Consider the following 17555-nt stretch of genomic DNA (forward strand, 5'->3'; position numbering starts at 1 on the left):
ATTTAGATTTCAAAGATTATCAGGTGGCACGAGACAGTTTATTTCCCCCTCGATGTTTAAAGAGAAGACGATATTTTCTATCGATTTAGTGTTGGTGGACGTGGGTCATAGGAAATCCGTACTATCAAGAGGGGGTCCGCTTCGAAAAGGTTTGAGTGGAATCATCACGTACAAAGTTACTTTGCACCCCGCCTTCTTCCCGGCACCTAGAGCTTTTATCCCTCCTTTAGCTTTCTAGAGTGCACTAAGCGGTAGTACCGCTCTAGCAGTACTGCCGCAGTTCAGTGCTCAGGCACTTCCGCTTATAATTTGCTCCTTGGGTAATTCAGGGGAAGTAAGGCGATAGTAGGGCGCGGTAGTACCATCCCAGCGGTTCAACGACCCTACCTGCTCCCTGTGCTCATGGACTAAGCAGAAGTACCGCTCCAGCAGAGCGGTAGTACCGCTCCGGCGGTACTACCATGGTGAACTATCGCTGGACTACTGCTTATATTTTGCTCTCCAGACAACTGGTTTTTCTGGGCAGAAGTGGAGCGGTTGTAGAGGGCGGTAATACCGTTTCAGGCACTACTACCGTGCTGCCCCACCTCACTCCCGTCAGTTTTCCCGCTGTTGCAGCACTAAGCAGAAGTACCCTAGCGGGAGCGGTAGTACCGCTCTGGCGGCACTACCGCCTCCCTGGCCTCGTCAATTGCACTGTGTGGGAAGTACTACCGCTTATGCACGGGCACAATGACTTAACAGTTGGATTCTTCTTCCCATTATATAAGTGAGTCTTCTTCCTCAAGTTGACTCACCTCTTTACCCCAAAACTCCATTGTTGCTCCTAAGCTCATTTTCACCCGATCTCCCTCCTTAGCCATCAAATCTTGTTGATGCTCTAGAGGAGAAGGCCTCGATCTACGCTTCCACCAAGAGATATTTGATTTCCCTCACTAATCCCTTGCGGATCTTGTTACTCTTGGGTGTTTGAGCACCCTAGACGGAAGAGGTCACCTCGAAGCCACAATCCATTGCAGTGAAGCTTCGTGGTGTCGTTGGGAGTCTCCAATTAAGTTGTGGAAATTGCCCCAACCTTGTTTGTAAAGGCTCGGTCGCCGCCTTCAAAAGGCACCACTAGTGGAATCATGGCATCTCGCATTGTGTGAGGGCGTGAGGAGAATACGGTGGCCCTAGTGGCTTCTTGGGGAGCATTGTGCCTCCACACCGCTCCAATGGAGACGTACTTCCCCTCAAAGGGAAGGATCTTCGATAACACATCCTCGTCTCCACGGGTTCCACTTGTGGTTATCTCTTACCTTTACATTGTGCAAGCCTTACTTGTGTTGCATCTATACCTGGCCATAGGATACTCAGCCCGACCGGCCCGACCAAACCCGGCCCGAAAAAGCTCGACCCGACCCATCCCGACCTTACCCACGGGCCGGGCCTGGGCCTGAGATCTAGACCCGAGAGCTAGGCCGGGCTGGGCTTGGGCCTAACACTTTGGCAACTTGCATCCTTTGCTTGCTTGTATCTTTGTTGTTGTTAGCATCATATAGGTTGCTCACCTAAATATAACAGATAAGGACTTAGTGAAAATCACAGAGATTCACATCTTGTTAGCATCGGATAGGTTGCCCACATGGGATTCGCCATCACTTCATCCGGGAGCACATCAAGCGTGGGGAGATTGATCTTCATTATCACAACACTCATGAGCAACTGAAAGATATCTTCACGAAGCCATTGGATGAAGCAAGATTTCTCGAGTTAAGGCATGAGCTAAATACATTGATTTGAGCAATGTGGCTTTAAGTATTGCACACCCCACCACACTCATCATTTTGTCTTGTTTAGATGTAGGCATGGATATAGGGGGGGTGTTCTCTAAATGAACTCTCCCTCCCCCCATTATGCATAAATCGATCAAGTCTTTCACATTAGCCATTCTTTATGGTACTTGTGCTTCAAAGACGAGTTTTGGTCATGGGCCCAAGGTTAAAATCTTCGTGGTGCCATACCATAAGTGGCTCCAGCCACCGCCCCCTCCTAGTGAGGTATTTGCTACTCCCTCCATCTACTAATACAAGGCCACTTCACTTTTTTATGTCTAATTTTGACCATTAATTTTCCTAACAAAATGTGAGTTATATGCCATAAAAAGTATGCCATTTGATGCACACATTTGAAAGAACTTTCTGATAATATATTTTTTGTGACATACAATCCATATTTTCTTGACCAAAATTATAAGTCAAAGTTTGACAAGAAAAACAAAGTGGCCTTGTATATAAAATGGAGGGAGCATTTAAGAGCGTGTTTGAGTCTTGTGTCACTCCAAGCTTGTTCTTCATTCTATTTGCCATTTTGAGCTTGGAGTGCCCCTTCCCATTTGGTGGTTTTTGCTTTCTCAACCCAAGCCTTCTATCTCTCAAAAACATCTTTATCATTTCCGCATAAGCCCTATCTTTTCCTTTGGCAGTTTTCTGGGTTGCAGGCGGTACTACCGCTAGCTAGCGTCCGGTACTACAGCGCAAGCGATACTACCGCCGCCCTTCACGGTACTACCGCTTCGAGCGCTCTGGGCGGGTTAAGTGATGGGCGCACCGGGAGTTCTAACTCCCCCATACCCATTCACCCCTCCATCTCCCGTGCTCTGTCTCTCTCAGGCGGCCATGAACTGCCCCGGAGGTCGGCTCCAGCTCTTCGATTCCGGGCCGTCTTCCGCGTTTCAATTCAATGGGATCGTTCCCCACCTCCCCGTCGTGCCATGGACGCCGGTATTGCCCTTGGTCTCCTTTGTCATTCTAGTTTTTGGATCTTGGATCTAAGGCAATGCATGTGGTTTCTTCGTTTTTGGCTATTTCTTGGCATGAGTAGGACGTGGATTGACTGTTAGATAGGAGAATATTCGATGGTTACTGAAAATTTTGAATTCTACATCACCGGTACTACCGGATCCATGTCGCGGAAGTTTCCTCGCAGGCCGGACGGTACTACCACTGGATCCAAACCGGTACTACCGATTGCAGCGGTGCTACCTCTTAGACTACGGCGGTACTACCGCTTCCTGGCATGGTACTACCGCTTGTGTCCCAGCAATCCAGATTTTCTGCTTTCTCATCGTTTGATTCTTTTTGGCTTATGCATTGGATTTACACTTGTTTTTCCCTCACTCATTTGTGGGTTCTAGGTGATGGTAGCTCCGCACATCAGGCTCGTCGCAAGAATCCAAGCCGTCCGGATGGTTTCAAGCGTTTTTGTACCATAGATGAAGCTAAGGCAAGCTCAAATGCTCAACCCAAGAAGAATGTCAATAATGTTAGGGTTATATTAGTGATGCCTTTTGGCCTTTTGCATTCTAGTCTCTTGGGATCCTCATGTAGCCTTTTGGCATCCTCATGTATGTGTATATATATTGGCTTTGGCCTCCTAATAATACAAGTTGCATATTCGTGACATGGTATTAGAGCTCTAGGATTATTATTTTTGCACACGCAACTCGAGCTCCGGTCCAATCTCTCGTGCTTGTGTCGTGTATCCTTTCGGCTGGAAGCTTTTTTCCTCTTCTCCACGCATGGGCTTGACCTGCTTATCTTCATTCTGTGGTCGTTGCTGCCCTATCGAAATCCACTTGCCGCTGCTCTAGATCGATCTCCCGGGCACCATCTACCGTTGAATCCCGTCGCCCCTCACTAGATCTTGCCGGCCTTTGCCGGATTCCGCCGCCATCTGGGCTGTCGTCTGCCTCCCAGGCCCGGCCGTCACTGCCGCCCTACCTCCTCCAGGCCCGGCCGTCGCCGCCACCCTGGCTCCTAGGCTAGGCCGCCGCCGCCGACGCCCCGCCTCCTCCAGGGTAGGCTACCACTGCCTGTCTCCAGTTCGCGGTCTTCGCCGGTCGCCCGCCCCGTCCGCCCTCCTGGTTTTTGCGGCTACACGCCAGAGGTCGTGTGTGTTGTGTGAAAGCGGTAAAGCTCGGGTCTCGCTCGAGGCCACTTCGTGCGTTGGAGCGTGGCAACTCGGGCCACGTTTGGCCTCGGCTTCTGCGTTGTGCCAAGGCTGATTCGCTATGGTATTCTTGGACCCAGTTTCGGGTGTGTTCAGTTGGATTGCTCGATTAAAAAAGAGAGAAAAAAAGGTACAATGCTTTCGTCAGGTACGCCTCTTCCTCGCTGCTCAATGTTTTTCGACGGTGTTCCTTACATTGATCCCATATCGCACATGCACCTTTCCTCGGTGCTTGGTGCTCACCCGCTTGGAGGTGGTGGTTGTCGCTCTACTTCAACACCTTCTGCGACTTCCGCCGGTGCTGCTAGCCACTCTACGTCGACTTCTTCGGCAGCTGAACCGCCTCTGCTGGCCCGTGTTGGTCCTTCTTCAGCGACTCTTCCCACGACTTCTGCACCTGGTGATTGTCGCCCTACGCTGACTCCTCTCGCAGCTTTCGCGCGCGGCAGAGACCGCTCTATGTCGACTACTTCGGTGTCTTCCACATACGGTTCTACGTCGGCTCGCTATTCTCGGTCGACTCTACACGCGGCTTTCACGAGTGGTGGCGACTGCTCATCCTCGACAAGTGTTTCTACCTCAACCTCTTCGGTCGTGTCCCTGTCTACGCATGAGATTGCGCAGCTGCCATGCCTGCTTGATGCTTGGGATTCTTCACCGCCAGGTTCTGCAGTTTCTGTGGCCGACTCTGCTGACACTGAGAAACCACCATCTACTCGTCCAGGTACATCCCCATGAATTCTTGATACTGGAGCGTCTTTGCATATGACTTATGATTCTTCCACTTTGACCTTCGTTTGACCTGTCGAGTCTCCAGTTCGTGTTCTTACGGCTGATGGCACTCCCCTCCATGTAGATAATCAAGGCACTCTTAGCACTTCTTCATTTCATGTTCCCTATATCGCTCATTTTCCTCGACTTACCATGCAACTCATATCTAGTGGTCAAATTGTTGACTCTAGTTGTAGGGTCCTTCTCGACTTTGATTTGTGTTCTGTTCAGGATCGTCACACGGGCACTCTGCTTGGTGCTGGCCCTCGACGCTCTGATGGTCTCTGGGAGCTTGACTGGCTTCGTCTTCCCACCGCCGCCAGTCTCGCAACCCCTGTAGTTGCATCTACCAGCTCTTTTCAGCAGTGGCATCATCGTCTTGGCCATTTATGTGGTTCTCGTCTCTCGTCTTTGGTTCATCACGGTGTTCTGGGGTCTATCTCCGGTAATGCTTCGTTCGATTGTTTGGGTTGAAGACTTGATAAGCAAATTCAGCTGCCCTACCCTCACAGTGAGTCGGTGTCCGAGCGTCCTTTTGATCTCGTTCACTCTGATGTTTGAGGTCCGGCTCCCTTCCCTTCAAAAGGGGGTCAACGCTACTATATTATATTTATAGACAATTTTTCTTGGTACACTTGGATCTATTTCATGTCTTCTCCTAATGAGGTCTTATCTATATACAAAAAATTTGCTGTCATGGTTCATACCCAGCTTTCCACTCCTATTCATGTTATTCGCACAGATTCAGCTAGTGAGTATATCTATCATGCGCTACAAGGATTTCTTGCTGAGCAGGGTACTCTTACTCGGTTCTCTTGTCCTGGTGCTCATGCTCAGAGTGGTGTGGCTGAGCACAAGCATCGTCACCTTCTTGAGACGGCGCGTGCAATGATGATCGCCGCCTCTTCCGCCTCACTTTTGGGCTGAGGTTGTTACCACTTCCACCTATCTCATCAACATTAAGCCTTCTACTGCTCTACGGGGTGGTGTTCCTCTTGAGCATCTTTCTGGTCATCCTCCTGATTAGTTTGGTTCGTTGCTATGTTTTGCTTGCCCCTCGTGAACACACCAAACTGACTGCTCAGTCTGTTGAGTGTGTCTTTCTCGGATACAGTGATGAGCATAAGGGCTATCAGTGTTGGGATCCTGTCGGCTGCCAGATGCCTATTTCTCGGGATGTGACATTTGATGAGTCTCGTCCCTTCTACATGCATCCATCCTCCTCGGCTTTTTAAGCGAAGGACATCTCTTTTCTTGCGTTTCCGGATACTCCTCCCTCTATGCCCAATATTCCTATTCCTCGTACTGTTGTTGCAGATCCGACACCATCCTCTCCTATGGATTCTTCTCCTCCCTCACTGCATGACTCTCCACCTTCAGCACCGATACCTTCCCATTCTCCACCTTCATCACCGATACCTTCCCCTTCTCCACCTTCATCTCCAATACATTCCCCGTCTCCACCTCTAGTGATTCCACCTCCACCCTCCTTTCCTTTCCATTATACTCGTCGTCCACGTGTTCTGGATAAATCAACTAACGTGCCATCTACTTCTGGTGCGTCCTCCTCCTCGTCCCAGCCGACTTATGGTCTTCGGACTCGGCCTCCCCCTCCCCCTGACCGCTACTCTCCTAGTCGATATGGTATTCCGGTTGTACTTGAGCCTACCTCTTATCGCGATGTTGTTGTTCATCCTGAATGGCAGTTTGCGATGGCGGAGGAGCTTGCTGCTCTTGAGCGCACCGGCACGTGGGATCTTGTTTCTCTTCCTCCCGGTGTTCGTCCCATCACCTGTAAGTGGGTCTACAAGGTTAAGACTCGCTCCAATGGTTCTCTTGAGCGCTACAAAGCTCGTCTTGTGGCTCGTGACTTTCAGCAGGAGCATGGTCGTGATTACAATGAGACATTTGCTCTTGTGGCCCATATGACCACTATCCACACACTTCTCACTGTGGCTTCTATTCGCAATTGGTTCGTTTCTCAGCTTGATGTTAAGAATGCCTTTCTTAATGGTGAGTTGTGTGAGGAGGTTTATATACAGCCACCACCCGCGTATTCTGTTCCCGATGGCATGGTATGCCGTTTTCATCACTCTCTTTATGGCCTTAAGCAAGCCCCTCGCGCCTGGTTTGAGCGTTTTTCCTCTATGGTGACCGCCGCTGGTTTTTCAGTGAGCGCTCATGATCCGGGGTTGTTTGTCCACCTTTCAACTCGTGAGCAGACTCTTCTTCTATATGTCAATGACATGATCATCACTTGCGATGACCCTGAGTACATTGCCATTGTCAAGGCCCGTCTCAGTGAGCGGTTTCTTATGTCCGATCTTGGTCCTCTTCATTACTTTCTTGGGATTGAGGTTTCCTCCACCTCTGATGGCTTTTTTATTTCCCAAGAGAAGTATATCCGGGATCTTCTTACCCGTGCGGCTCTTAGTGATGAGCGCACTGTTGAGACTCCTATGGAGCTCAATGTTCACCTTCGTGCTTCTGATGGTGAGCCCTTGTCTGATCCGACACGTTATCGTCATCTTGTTGGGAGTCTTGTCTATCTCGATGTCACTCGTCCAGATATCTCCTATCCTGTCCATATCTTGAGTCAGTTTGTTTCGTCTCCCACTTCGGTACATTATAGTCACCTTCTTTGTGTTCTACGATATCTACGTGGCACGATCTCTCACCGTCTCTTCTTTCCCTGCTCGAGCTCGTTACAGCTCCAGGCCTATTCGGATGCTACGTGGGCTAGTGATCCTACGGATCGTCGTTCATTTTCTGCTTACTGTGTTTTTCTTGGTGGTTCTCTCATTGCCTGGAAGACGAAGAAACAGACTACAGTATCCCGTTCGAGTGTAGAGGCTGAGTTGCGAACTATGTCACTTCTGAAGGCAGAGGTGACTTGGTTACGGTGGTTACTGGAGGATTTTGGTGTTTCTGTTACTACACCTACCACCCTCTTGTCAGACAGTACAGGTGCTATCAGTATTGCGCGGGATACCGTGAAGCATGAGCTTACCAAGCATATTGGTGTTGATGCTTCTTATGTGCGCGTTGTTGTGCAGGATCATGTTGTTGCTCTTTGGTATGTGCCTTCTGCGTTACAGCTAGCAGACTTCTTCACGAAGGCTCAGACTAGAGTGCAACATAGATTTCACCTTTCCAAATTCAGTGTTGTGGATCCACCATGAGTTTGAGGGGGGGTGTTAAGTGATGCCTTTTGGCCTTTTGCATTCTAGTCTCTTGGCATCCTCATGTAGCCTTTTGGCATCCTCATGTATGTGTATATATGTTGGCTTTGGCCTCATAATAATACAAGTTGCATATTCGTGACAAAGAAGACTGCCAGCAAGCCCAAGACTGCTACTCCGCTCATAAGTTCTCTGCTTTTCGTTAGCGCAACCCGTATCACCATCCTCAGGATGATGCTTTTGCTGGTCGTCCCTTCTAGACCAAGGAGCAATCACTTATCTATGTTGACATTTTGAAGGCCAAGAAGAACCTATTTGTGGAGGTCAAGTCTATCGACATGGGCCACATGAGCAACCCCGCTCAGAATGATTACTTTGGTGAAGCGTGTGCTATGTGCCAGCAGTGGAGTTTGCTTCCCATAATAAGATTTAACAGGGATTTTGACTGTGAGATTGTGGCTTAGTTCTATGCCATCGTGCACTTTCATGCTGATGAAGAGGAGCATGATTTGGATGACTGGTGGAAGGCTGTTGAAGTCCAACTGGAAGACCTTCATGAACTCTCTGGGATATGCTGATCGAGGACTGGATGACCCTATTGGCCTCAGGCCTCATGCGGACACTGCACCTATTCACAAGGCCAAGCTGATTCACCACTCCAGACAAGTGCGGACTGCCAAGGGGATGAGCTAGCTCATCCCCTTTCTGGATATCATGCACCATATCTTTTGCAACACTTTGTTCTCTCGCATTGAGAACAAGGATCAGGTACATTCGTATCTCATGAATCTGTTGCTGATGTTCATCAAGTAAAAGGGCGGGGAGTCTACTTTGGATGTCTCCCACATTATGTGGCACGAGCTTCGTTTTGTTGTGCTTGACAGGAAGGTGCCCATCTATGGCCCCTATCTCTTCATGTTGATTGAAGATACCTGGGCTGCTGAGTTTCCTGGTGAGCATCTGGTCATAGAGCACATGGTGACTCATGGTGTGCTCAAAGCTTCGTGTGATGGAGAATTAGGGCATTGCACCGGCTGTTCCTGAGATTGCCCCCACTGATTCTGCTAATGATGAGGAGCCAGATTACACATATGCTCCACCATATGAGACCGAACTGTCATGGGCTGCCTAGCTCAAGTCAAAGATGAAGAAGCTTCTCAGTTTCCAGGCTCAGGGTCAATATAAGGCTCATGTTGAGGCAAAGAAGGCTCATAGTCGTGACAAGAAGATCATGACCAAGCTTGATCTGGAGGTGTCCAGTGGGTCTGAGGAGAAGATAATTGATGAGGAGGATTGGGTCAAGAAGAAATGCCCATGGACGGACTCTGACGAGGAGTTGCCCGCTGCTTTTGATGAGGAGTCTGATGAGCATCCCGAGGACTGATGGTTGTCTGGAGCTTACCATCACCTAGTATCATCTTAGTCATTTGTGCCCTTTTGGTTTCTCGATGCCAAAGGGGGGAGAGAGTGTTTAGGGATTTGTTGTGTCTCATTTATCTTTGTGTCTTCTCTCTCGTGAACTCGTTCATTGCTTGCTTTGGTTTAGGTTTCCAAAGACTTATGAGTACCTCCTATATGAAGTAAGACATGTGCCACTCCACTTCGTATCTTTATGTCTACATTATTAGGTTGTGTTCCGGATGCTCTATCCTTATGCTCACTTACTATCTCGTGCCCAATGCTTATCTCTTATATTATGTGGTTTGCGAGATTGTTGACTTGTCTATAAAATATAGGGGGGATGTTGATTCTAGTGTGTGCTCTTTGCATTCCAAAAGCATATTAAAATAGAGTACACATCTAGGGGGAGCCCGTCTATATTTTATAGACGTTGGGTTTGCCTAAACTTTATTGTGTATCTTATGTGGAAATCCCGTGTTGTCATCAACCCACCAAAAAGGGGGGTTGTTAGAACATAATTTTCCCTGTGTTGTTTTGGTGGTTGATGACAATGCCCTTTGCGGACTAACCGTGTGCATTTAGATTTCAGAGATTATGACACAAGACGGTTTATTTCCCCCTCGGTGTTTCTAGAGAAGACGGGTATTTTCTATTGATTTAGTGTTGGTGGAGATGAGTCGTAGGAAATCTATACTATCAAGAGGGGGTCTGCTTCGAAAAGGTTTGGGTGGAATCATCGCGTACACAATTACTTCACACCCCGCCTTCTTCCCGGCACCTGGAGCTTCTATCCCTCCATTAGCTTTCTAGAATGCACGAAGCGGTAGTACCGCGCTGCAGAGCGGTAGTACCGCTCTACCGCAGTTCAGTGCTCAAGCACTTCCGCTTATAATTTGCTCCCTGGGTAATCCGGCGGAAGTAGGGCGGTAGTAGGGCGTGGTAGTACCGCCCCTGAGGTTCTACAGCATGAGTTGCCCCCTGTGCTTATGGACAAAGCGGAAGTACCACTCCAGTAGAGCGGTAGTACCGTGGTGAAGTGGAGCGGCTGTAGAGGGTGGTAGGACCGCTTCAGGCAGTACTACCATGCTACCCCACCTCACTACAGCGAGTTCTTCCGCTATTGCAGCACTAAGCGGAAGTACCGTTGGTGGGAGCGGTAATACCGCTCCGAGGACACTACCGCCTCCCTGACCTCGTCAGTTGCACTGTCTGGGAAGTACTTTCGTGCAAGCAAAAGTACCGCTCACCCCAATGGTACATCCGCTTATGCATGGGAAAAATGACTTAATGGTTAAACTCCTCTTCCCACTACGTAAGTGAGTCTTCTTCCTCAAGTTGACTCACCTCTTTTCCACCAAAGCTCCATTGTTGCTCCTAAGCTCATTTTCATCCGATCTCCCTCCATAGACATCAAATCTTGTTGATGCTCTAGAGAAGAAGGCCTCGATCTACACTTCCACCAAGAGATATTTGATTCCCCCCACTAATCCCTTGCGGATCTTGTTACTCTTGAGTGTTTGAGCACCCTACACGGAAGAGGTCACCTCAGAGCCACAATTCATTGTGGTGAAGCTTCGTGGTGTCGTTGGGAGCCTTCAATTAAGTCGTGGAGATTGCCCCAACCTTGTTTATAAAGGCTCGGTTGTCGTCTTCAAAGGGCACCACTAGTGGAATCACAGCATCTCGCATTATGTGAGGACGTGAGGAGAATATGGTGGCCCTGGTGGCTTCTTGGGGAGCATTGTGTCTCCACACCACTCCAACGGAGACGTACTTCTCCTCAAAGGGAAGGAACTTTGGTAGCACATCATCGTCTCCACCGGTTCCATTAGTGGTTATCTCTTACCTTTACATTGTGCAAGCCTTACTTGTTGCATCCTTTGCTTGCTTGTATCTTTGTTGTTGTTAGCATCATATAGGTTGCTCACCTAGTTGCATATCTAGACAACCTATTTGTTGATAAATCTGATTTATTAAGAAAAGCTAAAAATTGGCAGTTGCCTATTCACCCCCCCCCCCCCCCTAGTGAACCATATCGATCCTTTCAAACGTCGACTCAGTTTTGGGTGTAGTTTGATTAAGTTTAGTTTATGTGACTCTTACCATAAGCAAGAGTGCCAGGAAGGGAATCCCAATTTATCAATAATAAAGTACTTCCTCTTATATGAGAAGATCGCATGTCCTATGTTCATGCTTGTTCTTTGATTGTATGCAGGGATTGTTTCGTCGTGATCAAGTCCATGGTGTTTGAACAATTGTACCAAAATGGATATCATGCTCTCATCAAGAGATCAGGACCCGTAGTGCACATCATGTGACATCAAAGCTCAAGGTTGCTCGATGATTTTCTAGTTTTTTTGTGATTGAGACTCGATTTGTTATCATCCATGAAAAGTAAACAAAAAAAATTACATCATCACGTACAACCAGTTTAAGCCGTCACAAATTTTCTTTTCAGTGCATGGCAATGTTGAGTTTTGGTCTGCATCGTTTTAAGTGCATTACATCGTATCCACGTCTTCGTGTCAAGTTGTTGCCCTTCATATCCGATTACTTTCGAGTTTCAGTTTGTTTTCACAATTGTAAGTCCACCACGCCACTATCACCTCCTTTGCTAACCACCACCTTTTCAACAAGTTCCACTATGTCCCCACCGCTTCATCAAGTTGCACCACATCCCCGTTGTTGCCCTACTCATAGATGGATACTGCTATTGGTGTTGCGTTGTCTTCAAAATTCATTGACCTCCTCACTCACATGACAAAGATAGCAACTATGCATCCGCTAGGCCGCCTCATGCACTGCCACTTTAGGCCTGGCCAATTGTCGACCTCCACTAAATGGTGTGTTGACCGGTATGGGGGCCTGGCCCATCCTCACTGTTGGTATAGGGCCCAAGTACATGTGTGTCACCTAGATGAGAGCAACCATACGTGGTCATATGCAAGAATTGGACACAAGTGTCCCAACCGCCACACGTCAGATCTACATCAGGTACGCTCTCTATCTCAGCCAACATGGTATCAAGCCAGGTTATGATGGCGACGGTGGCGTATTCCCTTGCCGGCGAGGCAGCAGGGTCAGGCAAGAGAGGAGGCTGCTCACGCGGCTGAGTGCATGCGTGTGCGGCAGCGGGGTTGCTGGGGAGCGTGTGCGTGCGGCGGTGAGGCGGCGGCTGACCTAGGTGCTAGTGCGCGCGTAAGTCAGGTTCTCACAGCTGAGTGGCTGAAGTGAGCGATCCCATGACGGCGGCTGAGCTTGAGGAGCTGCTTGGTGACCTGCAGCGGCTAACTGCAAAGGGGGCTATCGAGGAAGAAGCCTGCGGAGGTTGTGCCCTGTTTCTACCCCGGTGTTCTTCTCCGTTGCTGCAATAGCTGCTGGCTGGAAGTGCTGCTACTTCTGCTGTTTGACGAAGAAGAGTCTGCTGGTGTTGTACTGCTGCTGTTGTTGTAGTTTTTTTTTTTTTTTTGCTGCTGATTGAAGAAGAGGGGAGACAATCATGGGGGCTGAACTCACTGCTGCTCTAGAGAGACTTGCGCAGCTCATGACTGCACAAGTTGAGGGATTACCTCCTCCAAGTGGCGGCATCGTTGTGCCCCACGCGGATCAGATGTTGAAGCTTGAGCTCCTACCAAATGTTGTCAAGTTGAATGGCGTGAGCAACTACCTGAGCTGGTCAAGGCGAGCCTTGTTGATCTTCAAGACAAAGGGTCTGACAGAGTATGTTCTTGGAACGGTTGAAGCACCGGCTGACAAGACGAGCCCAGAATGGAAGAAGTGGAGTGTTACCGACTCCCTGATTCTGGCCTGGATGTTCAACTCCTTGATTTCAGCCATTCCAATGATTTTGGCCTGGAAGAGACAAAAAGTCCCAACAAAGTACATTAACCTCAAGGACATGTACGATAATGTTGTGACAAGTGTTCAAACAAATGACCACGACACTGATGACTTTTCGATTAAAATAGGATTGCACCAGGGGTCAGCTTTGAGCCCTTATCCTTTTGCTTTGGTGATGGATGAGGTCACAAGGGATATACAAGGAGATATCCTATGGTGTATGTTCTTCGCGGATGATGTGGTGATGGTCGATGATAGTCGGACGGGGGTTAATAGGAAGTCAAGAGCTATGGTGACAAACCTTGGAATCAAAAGGTTTTAGGCTTAGTAGAACTAAAACCGAGTACATGAGGTGTTGTTTCAGTACTACTAGGCCCGAGGGGGGAGAAGGTTAGCCTTGATGGGCAGGTGGTGTCCTCACATGGTCAACAGTTAGGTGTAGCGGAGATGCGCATGTTGAGATGGATGTGTGACCACACAAGGAAGGAACGGGTCTGGAATGATGTTATACAGGATGGAGTTGGGGTAGCACCAATTGAAGAGAAGCTTGTTCAACATCGTCTAAGGTGGTTTGGGCATATTCAGCGTGGGCCTCCAGAAGTTCGAGTGCATAGCGGACGGCTAAACTGTGCTGATAATGTCAAGGGAGGCCAGGGTAGACCGAACTTGACATTGGAGGGGTCCGTAAAGAGAGATCTGAAGAATTTGAGTACCACAAAACTAGCCATGGACAGGGGTGCATGCAATCTTGTTGTCCATGGCCAAAACCATGAGTTGGTTGCGAGATCTTATGGGTTTTAGATCTATCCTACCTTGACTTGTTTGGGACTAAAGGCTTTGTTGTTGTTGTTGTTGTTGTTGCACATAAGTGGCCCGGAGAGAGAAGAGAGTATCTTTGTGCCAATTGAATACACCTTGGATCTCTTGAGTCATATGGACATGATGGGGTGTCGTGCTACTCCAATTGAACAAAATCATCAAGTGACAGAACAATCAGATGAGTGAATAAGGAAGATTATCATAAATCATAAACTGATTGGGAGATTATTGACTCGTGTCATACCAGGCCTGGCATTGCATATGTCGTGGGTGTGGTTAGAAGGTACATGCATGAACCAAGGAGTGGGCATCTTGATACAGTGCACAGAATCCTAAGATACTTCAAGGGCACTCCGGGAAAAGATTTGTGGTTTGAGAAGAGTGGACATCTTGAGGTGGATGGCTATAGTGATTCTGATTGTGCTAGTTGTCAAGATGATTGAAGATCTTTAGATGTTGCAATTGAAATTTTTAGTTTCTTTATTTCACTAGTTTGGTTTATAAAAAGAACAATACAAAAAATGGAGTTTAGGTTGCCTCAATTGCTTCAATTTTGGGTTATTGTGTGTTTGAGGGAGGAAATTTGATGTCATGGAGAAGCAAGAAACAACAAGTTGTGTTCAGATGAACAGCAAAAGCCAAGTATAGAGAGCATCTATACCAATATAAAAAGAGCAAATTACAGAGAACCAACAAATCTCGCCCATTAAACCACATCTATCCAACGGTCTACGCTGCTCCGGTGTTTAGCGTTAGAATTGTTTAGCACTAAACACGTTTAGCACCCTCCACTAATTAATATCATACTTAATATCAACGTCAACATTAGCAAAGTAATATATTTCCTAATATTAATGTGCAATACAACTAATATTTTGCCTAATATTAGTGTGCATTGCACGCACACAATTACTAGTTATCACGAGGGTTGAGTGAGATGCTCTGGGTGAAGAACCTACTGAACGAGTTAAAACTTGGATCCTTCAGAGTATGGTGTGACAACCAGTCAACTATAAGTTGCCAATAACCCATTTCAACATGATAGGACAAAACATGTGAAAATTGATCACTTCTTTATTAAGGAGAAACTTGACGTTGGGATCATCAACCTTACTCATGTCTGATCTTGGTAGCAGATTGCTTGACAAAGGGACTGGGGTCAAAGGACTGTAAGTTGTCATCTACCACCCATCTTGAGAGGGGGAGGGGTGTTGAACCGGTATGGGCCTTGCCCATATTCACTTAAGCCCATGTGGCCCAGGCCCATGGCCATGACCTAGAAGAGGTTGACCTAGCCGCTAGCCAGTGTCTGAAGGAGGCGCCGCCACACACACAGACGACACAGCAAAGGTCTGATCCCTCTCGATTCAACACCATTATTTTATTTTACATTGTTTCTTCCGAACAACTGGTAATGTTCGATTTTAGTTAATATGCTTGAAGAAGACTAAACGGCAAATCAAAGCATAAAAATAAGAACAGACAAGAATGAAAATTAGGCCCCATGGGGATAAAAATATTCAGATAAACCGTATTCGATGATTTTTGTGCAATCTCAGATTCATATCCACCTGATCAAGATTGCGACTAAAAAACTGATGATGAAGTAGAAATGATGTTATGACAAGGAAAAAAGGACATGTAATATTAAGTACCTCATAACAATATTTTTATGATTTCTGTAGCCTAGAGTTACTCTGTGGCGCAAAAAAATCATGCTGAAAGAGCCACTAACAATTGTTTCTTCAACCTCTACTCTGCAAGAAAGAAAATGCAGACTCAATAAATGATCATAAAAGGAACAAAACTAGATAAAACTTGTTCTTTCAGATGAATAAATTTTGCGCTCCATTTCTCGTATTTGTCTGATATATTGAACGCTTACTTTTGACTACCTAAATTTGATCCAATATGGTCAATCCATACAACGTTCACCGGCTATACCACCCAATAGTGTCAAGTCGATTACAGTGACATGGCCATTGGGGACAGGATAGCCATGAGTTTAGAAGAGCCAGGGTGAACTTTTAGTATAGTAGAAAAGTGGCATGGCATAATTCAGCATTTAACTTAAGTAATAGCATATTCGCTCTAAAACATGGAAAGCGTGCATTTGTATCATATAACCAACGTGCATAGTCTGCATTTGCGTCGCTACCTGCAAACATCAAATTGTGTTGATTAGCATAGCGTACTAGTCTATCTCGGTATTATTTATTATGTGTAAGTTAATTAAATCAATCTTGTATACCCCATCATATGTCTGCCATCTTAGATGCTCCCTGCACATCCCTCTTTGTCACTATGAACATGGCAGAAGACCACAAAATCACTTCTCCAGTCGCCTATCAGAAAAGATTACTAACGTACCTACCACTGCCAATGTTCCAATGATAATTCTGAGGCCAGAAAATGTATCTTGTCCAACTCAATTGTCTTGCTTGGACCACATCTTTACGTACTTGTTCTGTTAGTAAATAAAGTCTAGGAAGGACCGCTGAGGCACGGACTAAATGAAGTCCAGGCATCAGGAAGCATTGTGAATCCTACGAAACAAACAGTTTGTTCCTCCAGACTTCAATTGATCTCATGTTCTCAATTAATGCGTGGTTGAGGAAGCAAGGCATGCAAAACCCATGGACCCACACCCAAGACTGCCAAAACTGATTCTCTTCTAGGTTAATATCACCCCTAATATTTCGCAATCAGAGCAAGCATTCCAACTAACACGACATGGACGAGAATGGAGAAAGGAAAATAGAAAGGAAAGATTAAGATTCACCTGTACTCCGGCCCAGCATGCGCAGCAAGCCCCTCAAGCTGCCCCTTGATGTACTGCGCGGCGCTCTCCAACCCAGGTCTCCCCTCCTGCAAAAGAACTCTACTCGTCACATCTCATGGCAGACCGAGATGACCGGACCGGAGACCAGACCGACATGACCGGAACTGAGACTACTAACGCAAGTAGAAGGCGGACCTGGCGGCCAGGGATATCAACGACGAGGCGGCGGAGGTGCTGCAGCACGCGGCCCTCGGAGAATTCGCCGGGCGACGCGTCGCGGTCTAGCGGGGCGACGTGGCGCATGTGGATGACGCGGTAGACTAGGAAGGACATGAAGCCGTAGAGCACGACCAGGGCGAGTAGCACGCGCAGGGCCCCCGCAGCGGCGCCAGCACCCGTGGCAGACCGCCGGGGCGACGGCGGGATGGCCATCGGCGGTGTCTCCGTGGGCGGCGCCTCGGCGGTTGTCGTACGGAGGGTTTTTCTTCTTGGTCACGGCTCGGCTCGTGAGTTCGTGGATTTTCTGTTGTTGCTGAGAATTACTTGATTCGGCACTGGATGGCTGGATCTGGACGCCTTGTGGGGCGGCCGAGTGGGTGGGGCTGGTTTTGGAGTTGGTGGCGGCTTCTGCGATTCTATAGGTTCCGTGCGTCGTCACGGGAGGTGTGCGGCTACCCCTCCTCTTCCTATTTTTTTATTACTAGCCAAAAAAAGCCCGTGCGTTGTAACGGAAGAGAAAATAACACACGTTTTGAACGTAATATATTAGC

At 47.7% G+C, this 17555-nt stretch overlaps 1 protein-coding gene across 1 annotated transcript in view; it reads right to left on the bottom strand.

The window, feature by feature from the left end:
• The window catches only part of LOC123426062 (endoplasmic reticulum metallopeptidase 1), a 69040-nt gene extending 51700 nt beyond the window's left edge, over positions 1-17340 (bottom strand). Inside the window, exons 1-3 of the mRNA XM_045109837.1 lie at positions 16981-17340; positions 16786-16871; positions 15659-15760 (exon numbers count right to left, since the gene is read on the bottom strand). Coding sequence (XP_044965772.1) covers positions 15659-15760; positions 16786-16871; positions 16981-17217 — 425 coding nt within the window. The 5' untranslated portion in view covers positions 17218-17340. The remainder of the gene's footprint in view (positions 1-15658; positions 15761-16785; positions 16872-16980) is intronic.
• Between the last annotated feature and the right edge of the window lie 215 nt (positions 17341-17555).

This window comes from Hordeum vulgare, chromosome 2H (assembly GCF_904849725.1).
Source record: "Hordeum vulgare subsp. vulgare chromosome 2H, MorexV3_pseudomolecules_assembly, whole genome shotgun sequence".
NCBI lineage: Eukaryota > Viridiplantae > Streptophyta > Magnoliopsida > Poales > Poaceae > Hordeum > Hordeum vulgare.